This window comes from Anoplolepis gracilipes, chromosome 10, assembly GCF_047496725.1.
Source record: "Anoplolepis gracilipes chromosome 10, ASM4749672v1, whole genome shotgun sequence".
NCBI lineage: Eukaryota > Metazoa > Arthropoda > Insecta > Hymenoptera > Formicidae > Anoplolepis > Anoplolepis gracilipes.
Window position 1 is genome coordinate 3,880,296 of NC_132979.1, and position 16,526 is coordinate 3,896,821.

Here is a 16,526-nt window from a genome sequence, read left to right on the forward strand (position 1 = left end):
GTCATTTTGTGTCGGTGTTGTTCTCTGCTAATTCCCATCGAATTTCAATCGATTCTATAACGCGATATAATCGCTTTATATCGGATAATATGTTTATCTCTTGTAATGTATCTGTTTAATCAAACTCCATTGTTTTAATATTGCAGTAAATTAATATTATAAATCAAACGGTTAACCGTAGTATTAAATATTCATGGAATTCCCACCAAATAGAAGAAAGTTAAAAAAAACTTTCTTTTTCTATTTGACAAAAACTTATTAATATTATATTATAAATATATATATATATATATATATATATATATATATATATATATACATTTAGAAAAAGCAATTAAAATTAAATCCTGAGTAGAATATATCCGATTGATTCTCGTTTCTCGCGTTATTCAATCTATTTTGCAATCACATTGCAAATCACATCCCCTTGAATATACATTCATTCGAGCGATTGATAATAAGCGGAATGCCTTAGGCATTGCACTTGTTATTTTTATGCTTTGACATTATGATGTATGCGCCCATAAGTCACTACACGGATTTTGAATTATGATGAGCACTGTCTTTGGAAAACATTCAAGATTTCTCAAGAGATGTTTCGACGTTACTACGGTTTTCCATTATTTCTCGTATAACACATGCCATTTCGCATGCAAAGTCATGCGGGTGTAATATATGTATATGCTCACGAATAGAAGAATTCCATTATTATATGTAATCGTGAAAAAATTCGATCGGATTCGCAGGATTCTTTATTATTTAAATAATTCTGAGTTTTATTTCGCACTTATTAAAATCAATTGGTTCCGCTTATGTTGTTTAAAGATATCTCTCCTTTTCTTTCACAACAAACTCTACTTACCATCAACTGGAGATCTAGCTTCATACAATTACATTAATAATCTCATATATAAATAATACATGTAGGCGGTAGGATGACTAAATCACTATACATCTACCAAGAGTGTCAAATCGTCACTTGGTATCCTATTCAAAATAATAGTGTTATAAACAGTTCATTATTAAGAAATGTATACCCTTTTATTATTTTTTTATACCATGTGTTACATAATTTTAAATTATCCACATAATAATTCTCTCTCTTAAAAATTTATATTTCTTCATCACATTTAATTTATTCAAATTCTATTAATGATATTTTATTTTTTACAAGTATTTAAAATTTCTTTCAAATAATGTTGCTCTAAATAAGTTTAACAGATGTGATTAGACAGTTTGAGATTCGTTCTTGGTAGATATATAGCATTTTTTAATAATGACTATATCTCTTTTTGGCGCTATCGAGACCACGGGAAGATCGATGATAAATAGGGAGAGACGAAGCGAGTGATTGGACAGTGCGCTTAAGGCGACTCGCTTCTCGAGGACTTACCTGTGGTACTGATCGCGCGATTCATTTAATACATTAACAATAGTAATAATTATTATTAACGTACATATAACGTACATGTAATATCTAGAAGAAGTAGTACGTAATATCTAGGACTCTCGTTCTTTTTAGGCCACTACTCGACTACGTACTACGATGTGTTCTTTGGTCGTGCCGTTTGTTCCTGCTCTTTTGCTTCTCGCGAAAAATTCGGGCGAATCGATTTCACCGATTTTGACGATTAACGAAAGATTTTGTAGCTATTCGTAAGTCTTAATGTAGATGTAGAGAGTACGCACTGGATCATTAAAGATCAATTTATTGGCAAACTTTTGGAATTACAACTGCTTATTTTTGACTTTGCAGCAATAAAACTTTAAGGATCCAACTTTCTCTCCTTCCCACGCAATTTATTGCGTATCTTACGGAAGAATGATTACATAATCAATTCTCAGATGCACACACCGTTTGGGTGTAACCGTTTGTTAAACTATATTGTAGAATAAAAAATAATAAAAATCCTCCGTTGGCAATGATTGTATCAATTAGTTCGTAACTATAGAATGAGGTTTATACTGTGAGGTATATATACAGAAGAAATAAATTGTCAAGAAGAAACAATCGCTCGAATGGAGCTAGGAGGCTACGAGTTTCGTTCTTCAGTAGACCAGCTCTCTGAAGATACGATTTAATTTTATTCGCTACTTCTGTTTGATGCAACGTCATTCGTCGTCTTACGAAGTTAACTTAATAATTATTATATAATAATAATTGTTTTTTTTTCACCTTCCTGATCCTCTGACTAGTGTTGACTAGGCTATTTGCCGATCCATGTATGCCACTTCCGCGTTCTGGCAGTAATAGTAATAGTAATAATCCTCAGTACAATTTAATAACCATTGATCGTCGCTTAAAGTAGTTATGCGAAATCCCGCGTAAAGCGAAAAAATCGCGTAGTTTACGATCAATCGTACAGATGTATGATATTTCATGGTCCTCACTAATTTTAAAATAATTAAACAACAAATGTTGCACAAATGATGCTAAATATGTTTTATGTACAACACTACTATTTAATATGTTTAAAGTAAAAAATTAAAAAATAAAACAGAAATAATAAAAAAAAATTTATTAGAATAATCGTTGAAACTTCTTCGCGTATAAGTAAAGTGTGTAAAATATAAAAACAAATATATATATATATATATATATATATATATATATATATATATATATAAAGCAAATAAATTATTATCAATAAATAAAATAATAATTTTTCGATTCGTTACCTTACCATCGGACATCGTATGATAAGAAGGAAGCTGCGCTCGTACTAAAAGGATGCTTCATTCAGATGAAGGAAGGAGACGAGAGGACGGGTTTCTCTTCGAGATTCCCGATGTTGCTCTTATGTTTAATCGGCATTGGCGTGTCGTGTCGCGAGAAAGGCATCATTGTGCGTCTGCCGACGTCGAGACGACCGTGTCGCGTGCGTACGTGTCGCGTGCGTACGTGTCGCGTGCGTACGTGTCGCGTGCGATCGTCGTCAACGTCGTTCTAGCCTCATGGCCGTTGAAAACGAAGTCCGAAGTTGAGTTTTTCCACTGATGTTTCCTGTGTCAGCTGATTGGCCGCCGCAGCCCGGCGACACGTCGGTTTCCTCAGAGCCAGCCGGTGGACACGTCGTGGCCGGAAATCGGCTCGATGCCGGGCAGACGCAGCTGCGTCGTCGCCAATCCGTTTCGCCTCGCCGTGAACTTTGACGGGACGCCCGTCGCCACGCTCTCCTCGGTGGTCGACGGTGTCAATGGTGTCGCGCTGACAACATCTGCAAAATAGAATTTCTTTTTTTTTTGTACCTCTTAAAAATTAAAAATTTCAACACATAAAAGAGACACTTGAAATTTTATGAAATTAAAATTAATAAGAAACTGCACGTACTTAGATATACATTGTAAATGTATCAACTTTTAAATACACGTGCATAGCTGCATAGATTCTTGTGAAATAATATCCTAATAAATATTGACTCACTTTGCTGTTCGCTGATACTGGCGATGGCGTCTGAGCTGGGCTGCTGACTCTGCGTGACTTCGTGTCGAGACGTTATCGATGATTGCGGCGTAATTTCGGGACCTCGAGTTGGTACGCTGCTGGCACGTTGCAATTGCTTCTTGGAGCAGACTCTAGACGCCAGGACGGTGGCGACCGATTGCATCGCGCTCAAATCCGTGGGATTTGTATTGGTGCTGCTGGTCATCGCGGGCGTGGACGATCTCGAAGACGAGAATTTCTTACGCTTTTTCCTCAGGGCGGCCAAAGCTGGGCCCAGACCGTGGCTGAACATGTGATGTGCCTCGTGATGATGATGCGCGTGAGAGTGAGAGTGATGGGGATGCTGCGTACTTTGTACGTCTTGACTTGCAGCTTCCAAAGATGATTTAGAGTCTGATGAGCCCTCGGACCGCGATCCACCATCCTCAGATGCTGGCGAGTACACCGAGTCCTCCGAACGAGATCTACCTGGGAAGAGGAAAAAACAATATTCACCTAATTATAAATTGACTCTATTAATATTATTCCATTTTACTCTAGAGAGCACGAAGAGATAAAATGTTAAGTATTTCTAATAATATTATTTCTAATAATATCGTCCACTGCAAAACGTGAAATTTATATTAAAAAAATATTAAATTAAGATTCTTAATAACATTAACAAAATTAAAATACTTTATTAGAATATCAAATTACTAGAAAGAAGATGAATAAAGAGAACGAATCTAATCTAATGCGATATTTTAGCGAATAATAAATAATTTTTACATACTTTTTAAAAATATTTTTTCGCAACTTTACTTACCGATCAATCTAGAGACTCTTCCGGCTTTCGCAGCCTCGATTAGAGTACCCCAGCGCTTCTTCCGGGAGCTACCTCTGGTGGTTTGAATTTGTTGCGGCCCAGTAGCCGTTGCAAGTCCAGGTACGCTATTAGTGCTGGTATGATGTGGGCTCTTCTTTACGCCCGGTCCGAATATGCCGCTTAGAGTCGAGCCAAATAGGTCTTGTTGAGAGTTCTCCTGCTGCACTTGTTGAAGGGACGCGATAAATTCGGCCACGGGCGGCAAAGAACCGCTTGCGCCTGGTTGCGGCGCGATGTTGAAACCCTTCATCAAGCGTCTCTCCTTCTGACGATTCTTCTTACCACCCGCACCTACGGACATCTCTTTAAGGCTACCGTCTATGAGACAAACAAAAAATCAACGAACAAGCAGTCTACGAAAATCTTAAAAAAAAAAAATAAACAATTAAGTACCTAGATATGTAATTATATTCAATAATACGTAATGTAAATGAAAAATATAAATTGTAATATAAAGGCAAATGAGTGCGACATACTTATATGTGTCATGTTCTGACATGGAATAAAACAGGTGTATGTATTACATGTATCAGAAAAAACACAGAAAATTTACATCTTTTAAAACCTGTGTGTGCTAGAGTTTTTTAAGCAGTTATAAAGCTTTCTCAACGCAGAAAAATAATAATAAAATCGAAATTGATTAAAAAATAAAAATGTATTAAACAATTAATATAAAATCGAAATTTTACGCTTACTTTAGACCACAATTAAAGAAGAAGAAAAAGAGTAAAAATTAGATTATAAAGCAGGTACATATTATTTATATTTATTTAAAATTTATGCAAAACACGAACATTTTCTCATTGCGAATAATCAGAGATTCAAAGCAGCGCGATATCTGTACAGCAGTTAGATCCTTAATTACGGCAATTAGCTCTGAAACTAAGTGATTAATGGCACTTTCTTTAATTTCGAATTACAAGGGAAACCCTCGTTCAGATGACTAATGCGAGCGTTACTGCGAGTAAAATAATGATCGGCAATCGCGAACAGAATCGCGGAATTAAATTTAAAGTTTCGACGTTCCGCGTGATGCGATTAATGATCTGTGGATTACCAATTAATTACGCGCCATTGTTCATAGGTGATGCTTGCTGTTAATTCATCTAACACATTCGTTCGTTACCATTTCGAATGCACTTTTGTTTTAAAGAATTGAAACGTTGCTTAATTGCACAAAATTAAATCTCTAATTAAATAAAATTCCTCCGACTCTCGAAAATGAATTTGTTTATTAAATTAAACAAAATTGATACTCTCACGATCGATATTCGATTTTTACGCTTTTCACAGCAACTATGCAAAAATAAATCGATACGTTTCATGCAGATTATTTGCATGACTTACCGGTACCGCTGCTCGCTGCGGTGGATGTGTTCATTCCGGAATTCTTAAGTATCTCGATAAGCTCGCAACGAAATGCACTGATGTCTTGTTTAATCTCATTTACATCGTCTTCCGTGACACCCTCGTTCTCTGCTTTGCGTTGTTCGACGGTGACGTATCGTCTTACCAAATTTCTCATGATACTCTGGTACCTAAAGTCTCGCTCGGAGGCTTGCTTGACTTTTCGCTGAAACAAGAGAATCAGAAATCGAAACCTTTCAGAAGTTTTCGTTAAAGTGCACATCATGATACGTAGTTTGTCCTACATTTGTCAAGCTATTGTATTATTCCAACTCTTCGAGTAATGCGTATTCGATCTTCTTTTAGCAAAAATGTCAAGCGTCATGTATAAGTTATTTTCGATTTTTATTATAAAAGATATTCAGGGTTGGGAAGTAACGCGTTATTTGTAACATCGTTACCGTTACAGTTATTTTTTTTTTGATAACAAAACGATAATGGCGTTACTATTTTTTTTCTGTAACTGTAGCGCTAACGTAGTTACATTTTTTTTAGTAACGGTAACGAATTTAACAGTTACTTTTATCGTTACTTTTTTATCTGGAACCTATTTCCTATTTATGACATATTATATTTTCTATTTTCGTATATTCAATCTTCAATTATCAACAGATATTCGTATTATAAATTTAAAATTATTATATTAAAGGTTTTAAACAAAATTATGAGAATGCAAAAAATATATCATGTATTTGACTATATTTATAAATTTGATGCAAACCAAAATTTTTGTATCTATACTTTGAGTGTTTAAAAATTTTTTCCTTATTATTTATGGTTTTACAAATTTAAAATAAAAAATTTGAACAAATTTATTGATATTTTATTAATTTTTTAATAAAATATATTACAAAAGTATATTTTTTAAAAAAGTAACGATAACGGTAACTAGTTACTTTTTAAAAGTAACTTTCCCATGATATCCTTTCCCTGAAGATATTATATATTGGTATTATGCAGAATCAATAACATAATACAACCGAAAAAAAGATTCTCTTTGAAAAATTAAGTAGAAAATATAGAATAATTTTTTTTTATACAAAATTTATGGAGAAAAATGATTTTGAATACCATTAAAAAGTTTCTCTTTATCTTCAATCATTTATAATTTGAAAAATTACGGATTTTCGTTTGTTAAAAACTGTCTTCAAACCTTTCAACCACAAAATCGATAGATAAAAGTTAATGAGAAAGCTGAAAAGCCCTATATATATCTAAAAGACCAATCTATAAATATGCAGAACGCGTTGTGACCAATAACGACAAAACTTTGCTATGGATTTAATATCCCCTACAAGTTCTAAAAAATGTGAAAACTTTATTCCCGGTACTCGAGATCCCGTTCTAAATATTCTCGCCGCTTCTCTCGTATCTAAGAACCAAATTTTAAAATTTTAAAATGAGGCCGTAGCTTCTCAGAGAGAAATTCGCACAAGATTTCTTACGGTAAAATGCATTTTTCAACATCTTTCAATATTCTTTCTGAGTATACTCAACTTCTCGCAATAGTCTATTGACATCTTATTTCACTTGCTCAGCTTACTCTGCATTTCACGAGTGAGATAAGAGATTCAGGTTCAAAAATCACGTGCAAGAGGATCGAATCATCAGAGAGTTTTATCACAAAGGCGCGACGAGGCGTCACATGACTGTGCTATTCGAACTATTCGAAAACTCTGCAAACTATCCTTTACCCTAATCGTGCGCATGTGTTCCTTCTTGGCCGCCCTGCTGTGTCCACAGCACTTCCGATATATCCATTGCACGACGTACCAGGCGCTCTTTGGAGTCGGTATGATGTTAAAAGGCGGCGGGACGGTTCCACCTTCCTCAAAATAGCTGATCCAGAGTTTGCTCCTCGCAAATTTCCACTCGACATCGGCGCGCTCCTAATTACGCACATCGAATTACTTCCTTAATTAGCCTCAGCTAATTATAAACGCTAATTATAAAGCGAAAAATAGGCAAGCTGTTATTTTTATTCTTCTACTATGTTCAGAATATCGCGTTAATTCTCACGAAGACGAATAAATGTCGCTTTCACGTTTAATGCGATTAAAGTTAGCGCAATTTATTACAGTTTCTCTCATTTCCTTCGTTCCTCTCTAAAGTTCTTGTAACTGTTATCTTGTATGCCGGAGCCTTTGTCATAAATAAAATCAAAGAAATTCGTAGAGAAAACGAGATACACTTACCGAAATTAACTGATAGGAATGATTCATCATGGCGATTAGAAGATTCAGGAGGACGACGATGTTGATGACCGAGTAAGTGCCAAACATCAACATACCCCAGAATCTGGTGAACACTTTGATACCGTCCAATTCGAAACTCTCGAGGTCTATCAAGCCGAAGACCGCCCAGAAAAGTGTTTGTATTGTCTCAAACAAACTGCCGCGAAAATCTTTATCGTATATTATTTGAAATAAATTAAAAAATATGATAGAGAGAGAATAATAAAAAAATTCAATTGTAAAATATATGACATTTAATTTCTGCAAATATCGACCTTTATTTTTTTCTCTCTATTATTTTTTTACACTTTGAAAAGGACAATGCTCAAAACGGCCTACGGGCGTTTTCCTAAAAAAATCTATGGCAATCGAAAGAGCAAAACGAGTATGTCAAACTTTATTGGTTGGTAAATTATAAATTTATCAAAATATAAAAAAAATTTATAAAAAATATTTTAAAATATATATACATATATAAAAATATAAAAATTTATATAAATACGATTGTAAGATCGAATATGTTTTATATTCTTTCATATGAGTTGAAAAAATGATGTACATAAAGAATTATAGCCAAAAAACAATTTTTTAAAAAATGGCCTGTATTGTCGTCATGACATTTTTTAAGGTTGCGTCAATTAAAAAAAAAAGTTTCTACTAAGCGATCTAGTGATCTACTCGTTATATTCTATCGATATTGCCATTACGTGTTTTTTACGTATATTCGTAGATCGTTTTTCATATAATTTTCGGCATTGTCCTTTAATGGGAATTAAATTCTTTTTAATTTCATATGTATGTTTTTATAATGCAAAAAAATATTTATCCAAAAATATTATTCACTGCATACTTTGCGAATCGGCGCCAAACGATGCACGCGTTGGAATCGGTAGTAACGTTAGCATTGGAATACGCCATGGGGCATCGTTTCTTCTCCATATCGGCGTAATACCAGAGAAGTTGATTGAGACCTAACAAGCGTTGTGTTTTTTAGCATTAATATTTTTTTCTGTGCAATGTGAGTCTTATCGTGATTGTTTAATTTTATTTACCGCACGAGAAAGCGAAGAGAACCAGCACATAGAGAAAAAAGAATTTCATGATGTCCACAACCATCCTCGACAGGGAAACTTGCAGCGGACCGAGATGAGGATTCACAGAGAATATGTAGACGAGCTTTAGCGAACTACAACGTAATATTGTTCGTTGTTGTAATTCAAATAATACCCAGCAGTATTATTAACAGTATTCTATATTAACTTTCTCAATTCCGCAATGCAATTAAAAATTCATTCGCATTCTAAGCGATACAGCAACCATTCGTATTCAAAATGTATTTCAAATGCAATACATTAATTATGTAAATTTTAGAATTGTAAAATCAAAATTTTTCTCTCTCCATAAATTATAATTTTTACATAACTCAAGATATAATTTAAGATAGAAAAATTCAAGATCTACATATATTTTTTTTATACCTTGCACATTTTAATATATGTGCACATTTGATTTCTACAAATGTTTTGTATTACACGATGTAAAAATAAAAATAGAATTCTGCATCACATTGTATTGCGAATTATAAATAAAATTAAAATAAAAACTGTCGCATTATTATTTATTTCCTGTGTTACAAAAAATTTAAAATTTTATACATATTTTTACTACTAAACGGATTTATAGAAGTAAAAAGATTAACTTAGAGCGTTTGTAGTTTATTGCGCGATCGTTTTATTTTAAACTTTACAGAAACAACAGAGGTACACAATCTCCGGGCGTTTGTACAATTTATTACCTGAATATGTTGGCGGCGGAGAAGAGGCCCTCGGAGATGAGCATGGGATCCCAAGTGTCCCATTGCTCACGTTGGAGTTCGATCAGTGATCCCGGTGCCTGACCCTCGTTTTCCTTTTGCACCCTGTAGTAAGCTACGACTCTTAGCGCAACCGTGGCTACGTACAACGAATTCGTTACGAAGTCGATCACATTCCACATATCGTTCACATACTCCTCCAGACCCACGTCCCACAATTGCTTCACCTCCGACCAGATCAACCCCGATACCCAGGCCAATATAATCCTGCGGCGCATCGCATTGTGGTTACGATCTTGTGGTTTCAATCTTATTCTCTCGAAGGGAGAGAAAGAGAGAAAACGATAATCAAGGGGAAGGGAAAAGAGACAGACAGAGAACAAAAAAAAAAAAACACGCATCTCTGCACAATTTATTTCACTTAACACCGAGCCTTTTAATTCGATTGATATTGCTATTCGATGGAATCTATTATTTGGAGTTTCTCTTAATACCACTTTTTAGTTTCTCGAAATATATTTTCTTGTTTCTTTATTCTTTTATTATTACTTGCGTCTTTATTGATGAATTATGTGTACACAGTTAATAATATCATTAATAACAGAGCTAATTAAATGCAAAATCAATGCGAGCATAAATGAACATAAATTTGCAATATGACAGGTCCTGATTCTCTCATTTTGATCTTGTCACTATAAGGAAAAGACCCCTCGAGATTGCACGTGTCTCCGGGGCTTTATCTCGTTTACCACCGACTTACTGCATGTAACGTTCCTACGTTCCATATTACCGTCTTCCGCACGAACGGAGAGTGTCATAAGCGGTAGATATTAAATGGATTTTACTTGGCTTTTCTTACTTTACTCTTCTTACTTTTTACTCTTCTCTTATTTCATACTCGTTCTTTTCACAACTCTTACTATTAAAACTGCTTGTTCCTTTTTGGCGTAAAAGATTTCTCGCGCTATTATTCTTAATAAAAATTCTTTAAAATTAAGAAACTTAAACGAGTCGAGTTTAAAATGTTAATAACACGCAATGATAAAAATGAGCGCGAAATTGAAAGAAGTCTCTTACCATTCTACGACTGTTGGTGCAGCACCTCGTTTCGTCGGCGCTGGTTCGCTTTCCACGATGTCGTGTCCCATCCAATTATCGATTACGTTTTCTATCCGTTGACTAGCCAGAATTAACATGACTGCGCAAACAAAATTCAGCGCAATTATTGTTAAAAATTCAAAACTTTCCAGGTCGGGACAGAGATAATAGATAATAAATCGTATTTCTCTTGATTCAAATCTGAAATAGATATCGGTTTGAGATTTAATGCAAATTAGCTAGAAAGCTGCGAAGAATGAAGAATAGCTGCTCTTATTTCAAAAAATGAATTATTTCTTTTAGAGTTTGGCTCTAAATTCGTTAACAAATCTGTTATTAACATTTTCCCAGATAAAATAGAGAAACACATACCTTGTAATATTATATATATATAACTGATATCGAATAGCAGAAGTCAAGGATGTATCGTTTCTGATTGAGCATGCAATTTAATCTCAGGATGCAATAATGCTTCTTAACCGTGCTTCTGAATTCCGCGCATTAGTGCACTACTATTATTGGTAGCGGCATCGAAAGGTATTTGTAAACAGTTTGACGTAAGTGTTTGATCTGCCAAAGTCGTGCCGGAAAGTTAAATACGCCGTAGGAAACGCTGCTCGCGTAATGCGTGTCGCTCTCTTTTTTGAACACTTCCGCAGAATGAGTCATGAATATCATTAAACACGTGAAATTATTTCATCATTACATATGAAACATCGAACTTCAAAAGCTTGTAAGATAAACGTCTATTAATAATCAAATGTATTACGTATTATGAAAATAATATAGTTCTCCTTAAAGTATGCTTTGATTTTCATAGAATATTTGCAATTTCTCAAGTTATAGTAAATTAGTGAAGAAATTCGTGTAATTTTACTAGATTATTTTACACATGTAAAAAAAAGATATTAACAAAAAAAAATGGAAATAATATTTAAAATTTAATGTTCAAATATGAAACTGAAAACATATTTCTGATTTTTCTATCTTGAAACTTCCTCTGTTTGATTAATATAATATTATTAAAATACTTTCTCTCTTTAAAGAACGTGCAAAAGAACATTATCTTAATTACATTTATTTTATTGCTCCAAAAATTGTCTAATAATGTTGTTGATGTAAAATCGATATTTTATATGCAATAACCCAATAATATATGTACGTTCATGTGCACACTGAACCAAATAAAATTATGTTTAATCAAATAATTTCTCTTAGCCTCCCTTAATGGAAGAGAAATTAGTTGCTCTAAAAGTGAAATTCATGTTTTATTAGCTTCGTGAAAATTTCCCAGAGGAATTACATATTTGCTCACCAGTACGATACTTAACGTAATCGCGCAAAGATTTGATTGTTTCAGAAATCAACGAAATACCGCAGAGAAAAACAAAACTACCTATTAAAGAAATAGAAATAATTTTGATATTTTACATAACTGTTTCAGTGACATGAATCATTTCAAATTACTTTATTAAATGGAATATGCACATATTTCAATTTCAAAATCGATACGCTCCAAGATACGTAGCTACGCGAAACCATATATATGTATGTATTGACTTCAATATTGACTTTTCTGGCATCGCAAATCGAATAACGCCATTGATTGCGAAATCAGATATTGCGTTGTAACGATTATTTGAGCCAATTTCGATTGGAAATCAGTTATTTCGATTAAAACTAAAAACAATTTCACGTATCAATTTTGGAATCGTATACGATTTCAGCTGTAAAACGGACCAAGAATAAGAGGGATGTTTGTAAGAATTGCGATATGTATCGAACTGATTCAGCGGTGCCATTGATATTTCCGGAATGAACCGGATATTTGGGTCACGTTGATCAAGTTTGGCGAACAATCTAGGAAATGGCAGATTACGATTGGCCGGATGTCGTGCCAAGTGGTTAGATTTAAAGCGTGACAAGAAACTGTTCCGTTTGTAAAATGTCTGATCTGTTATCGGAGCATTTCGCACGCGTTAGCGTTAAGATTTTTTATCTTTGACCTTATCAGTATAATTAATGGATAAACAGCACACTTTGCACCCAGTTTAAAAAATTGCAACTCACATAAAACTTTGATTTTATTTTATTAACTAAATAAAGTTAAATTACGCGTTGCAACTTAAAAAATTATGAAATTGTACTCACATAGAAAAGTGAAATACGACGCGGAGTTACAGATGAATTTGATGAATGGCTTTCTCATGGTCTGCCCGACCATGCTGTGAGGTGCGATAATGTACGCCACGCTGAAGAACGGGAAAAGAACGCCGATCCTGACGATTTCCAGCGCCTGCAGGAACATGTTCTTTCTTCGGAATCCCGGCAGGCCCTCGTACCAGATCGATGCCAGTAGCTGTTGTACGTTAGGATGCGCCACGAACTGAAAACATCCAGGTAACGCGATATTGACCGATATCTCCTACGTGATTGGGAGAAAGCTGGCAATACCTGTCCCAATTAGAGTTTAAACTACAATTACTGTTCAAACTGTCGCACCTAATTATAACATTAACCTAACGGACGTCCTCTGTCTTTGCAGTACTGCTTAATTGAAACTTGATTATACCTGCGTCAATATTGCGGAATTGTCGCAATTGATAATTATATAATTGTTAGACATGTGTTTAAATTGTAGAAAATCTTTCCACATTCGATTTGAAATAATTACGATCGTTTAGATATGTACAAAATACCAAAAAATTTTATTCTGTATCTTTTCTATAATGAGATATAATTCAACATCTGTAAGGTTGATCTCTTTTGTTTAAATTATTCGTTTGCATACCTTTTTTTGTCTCAACTTAATGGCTAATTTTAAACGATTGAGATGCATCCTCTCTCCGTGCTCAAAAGCTGGTCCCGTTGGGTCGTGATTCAGCAGGACTTCGAGCTCATAGGAACTTCTAGTGTGGTCGAGCAAAGCTGTCGCGAAATCTTGGCACTGTCTTCGAAGCTCCTGAAATCACATGTGTTGTCGATAAGTATGTCGTAATGCAATTTTAAAACTGCGCGTATCCTCCAAACCATTTTATTTTCTAAGGTTATAAATAATTTGTCTAATTTTGCTCGGAGAATTTCCAAAGATAATTCCTCGATATTTCTAAAGGAAATTCGGCAAAGTCTTCGTGATGCTGCCTCACGTGTCAGAAATTACAAGTCACGAAGGAATTCTCACGCTTGACAAAGCCAAGCTGATCGAACTTCCAGGCTTCCTGCCTGAAGGTCGACAAGCATTCGAGATCCTATCCTAATCGCTCGCCAATCTTGCCCCGAGTCCAATCGGATTCTCGTCACGTACTCATGGATATAGTAGTCTTTGCGATGTGTCTCGCATTGTTAGCTGGCAAACGAAGTCAAGAATCTTCGCAGGAAGTTTTCTTCACTTAATAAAACGGCATAGGAAAATCCTGCAGTTGTAATTTATTTTTATTAATTGTTTACTGATATCGACAAACAAATGCGAATACATATCGTTTGGCGTAGCAATAATTTGTTTGTCAAAGTATTTCAAATAGTTTTAATATAATAATTTTTAATATAATAAATATAATAATTTCTCTCTGTTCGACGTTATTCAACAAATTGCTCCTTCGATACAATAATTCAAGTTGTCTTAGATTGTTATTGCGAAGTTACATTTAGTTTATCTGGAAAAGACCACTATTACTCTAAATTGCAGTCTGCAACATCAAGTTGCTAATCTTCAATCTCAACGATGTCGTAAACTGAAGTTATCTTGCGGGATGCGAAGTTACTTACATCAGACAATGTACGGTAAAAGTACCTCTCAATATTTGTCTGCGGTGAGCAAGGAGGGAAACAAAATATTTATGCTATGCATAAATATTATATAAAAGATTAAGATATCAGAGTTATACCTTAAGAATGAATAAAAGATTTCGAATAAAATTATCCTTTTTTCTAAAATAAGAGAAAAAAAATGATAAAGAGTACAGAAGTGAATGAGAAAGAAACTGAAACAGGTTGCTGAGCAATTTATCAAATTTATTTTCTTTTCAAAATCATCTTCAGAAAGCTGTTTTTTTACGATTGACACTTGAAAAATAGGGTTCAATAGGGTAAAAAAAAATACAGCAATGAGGATGAAAAAGACAGTGCTTCCGAAAGAAAAAATAAGTGGAATGAAGAATAAAAGGAAACAAGACTAATAATGAAAAGGTTTCAAAAGGGCCGGGGAAAAAACAGAATGTTGATAAAAGTAAAGAGGGAAGGTACGATAAGGAAATTATAAAAACACTCGATAGTAACGCGTTATTGCTTCGGTCGTCATATTATTGCTGAGGAGCGCAATTTATAGGAGCGTATAAATCAAAAGTTACTCGAGCATGGCGAATACTTAAACTCTCGCCACTTTAAGTATAAAGAGTGATAAAAAAGATAGAAGATAACGTAGAGCTTGAGGAACGCGTTTCACCCAAACTCGAGCAACCAGAAGGAAAACGTGTAAACGCCGTGCAAACGTACATCTACATGACCGCTAAATTAAGGATCTAAATTAAGGAAAACACGTGTTAACTGTTCCGTACCGTAGTATCTTACCGCGAGATAAATTCGTTCCATAAAATGAGCTGCCGCACTGCGTAAGAAATTTTATCAAGAGGAAAACACAATGAGTGCATCTTTAATTCACTCGAAAGACAATAAACGAATTGTTTAATGAAATTATAATTACGCCGTTATTACACCGCATATGTAATTTCAAATTATAAGTTAAAAGAATTAGACATATGTCTGCAGATTCTTCCTTTGACATAAGCTGTTCATTGCTTTTACATTTTATATAATAATATCAAATATAAAAATGCAAAATAATACATGTAATATAAATATAAAAATATAATATAAATGTTTTATATTAATATAAATACTAAAATATATACAACAAATTTATTGAAATGATTGTTGCATATAAAATGTTAGTTTTAAAAATAATCTCTAAAATAAAATATCTAGAATTAAAGAATTTAATAATATTTTCCCAAACGAGAAACTACCTTTATAATTTTATTTATCAACTGTAGACAATCTAAAAAATAAAATTAGAAAAAGAATTTTTCAAAATGTTCATAGCTTTACAAGTTTATTGCGTTCTGAAAAATCATAAACAACTCCGCAAAAGCTGAGTCGTTCTTTTGTGAAAAAGTCATAGCGTATAACATTTATCACACGCATGCACACACACACACACACACACACATACAAAGTGACATTTATTTTATTTAAGAACATTCCATACACATAAAGCTGAAACTTTTATTTCCATCTGTTGCAACGATCCCATATGACACACTATGTATATTATTCGAAAAAACAATTGCAAAAAACATTCATTCTTTACCTGGTACTCAATCTTGAATTCGTGCTCCAAGAACGAGAGTCGTCGAAGTTCCCAAGAGAGCTCAAAGGCAGTCAGGATGGGATCCTTAGACGACAGTGCTATCAAGGACGGCGATGCCAATGCCCGATAAGCATTTATTCGGCTCCTCGAGTGCCTCAGGGAATCCTCCATTCTCGATGTCACGCATTCGTCGCATCTAGCATAAATAACAAATGGCAACAACAAACTGAAGTGAAAACAACTCGGTAGATCACCTCGTGTGAGCATTTCTCGAATATTTCCCAAGACGACTGCGTGTC

General features: G+C 34.2%; 1 protein-coding gene across 9 annotated transcripts in view; it reads right to left on the reverse strand.

Annotated features, from left to right (window-relative positions):
* Window positions 1–327: 327 nt before the first annotated feature.
* Trpgamma (Transient receptor potential cation channel gamma) overlaps window positions 328–16,526 on the reverse strand; it is an 81,527-nt gene continuing 65,328 nt past the window's right edge. For 8 of the 9 annotated variants that reach the window (XM_072900050.1, XM_072900044.1, XM_072900046.1 and 5 more), the window contains 13 exons: window positions 16,228–16,423; window positions 13,654–13,824; window positions 13,014–13,248; window positions 10,842–10,962; window positions 9,747–10,031; window positions 9,004–9,137; window positions 8,802–8,922; window positions 7,913–8,108; window positions 7,412–7,606; window positions 5,658–5,883; window positions 4,251–4,628; window positions 3,425–3,913; window positions 328–3,218 (listed from right to left, as the gene is read on the reverse strand). In XM_072900050.1, the coding sequence (XP_072756151.1) occupies window positions 3,052–3,218; window positions 3,425–3,913; window positions 4,251–4,628; window positions 5,658–5,883; window positions 7,412–7,606; window positions 7,913–8,108; window positions 8,802–8,922; window positions 9,004–9,137; window positions 9,747–10,031; window positions 10,842–10,962; window positions 13,014–13,248; window positions 13,654–13,824; window positions 16,228–16,423 (2,914 nt within the window). In that variant the 3' untranslated portion in view covers window positions 328–3,051. The remainder of the gene's footprint in view (window positions 3,219–3,424; window positions 3,914–4,250; window positions 4,629–5,657; window positions 5,884–7,411; window positions 7,607–7,912; window positions 8,109–8,801; window positions 8,923–9,003; window positions 9,138–9,746; window positions 10,032–10,841; window positions 10,963–13,013; window positions 13,249–13,653; window positions 13,825–16,227; window positions 16,424–16,526) is intronic. The other variant, XM_072900045.1, reaches the window with a different exon arrangement.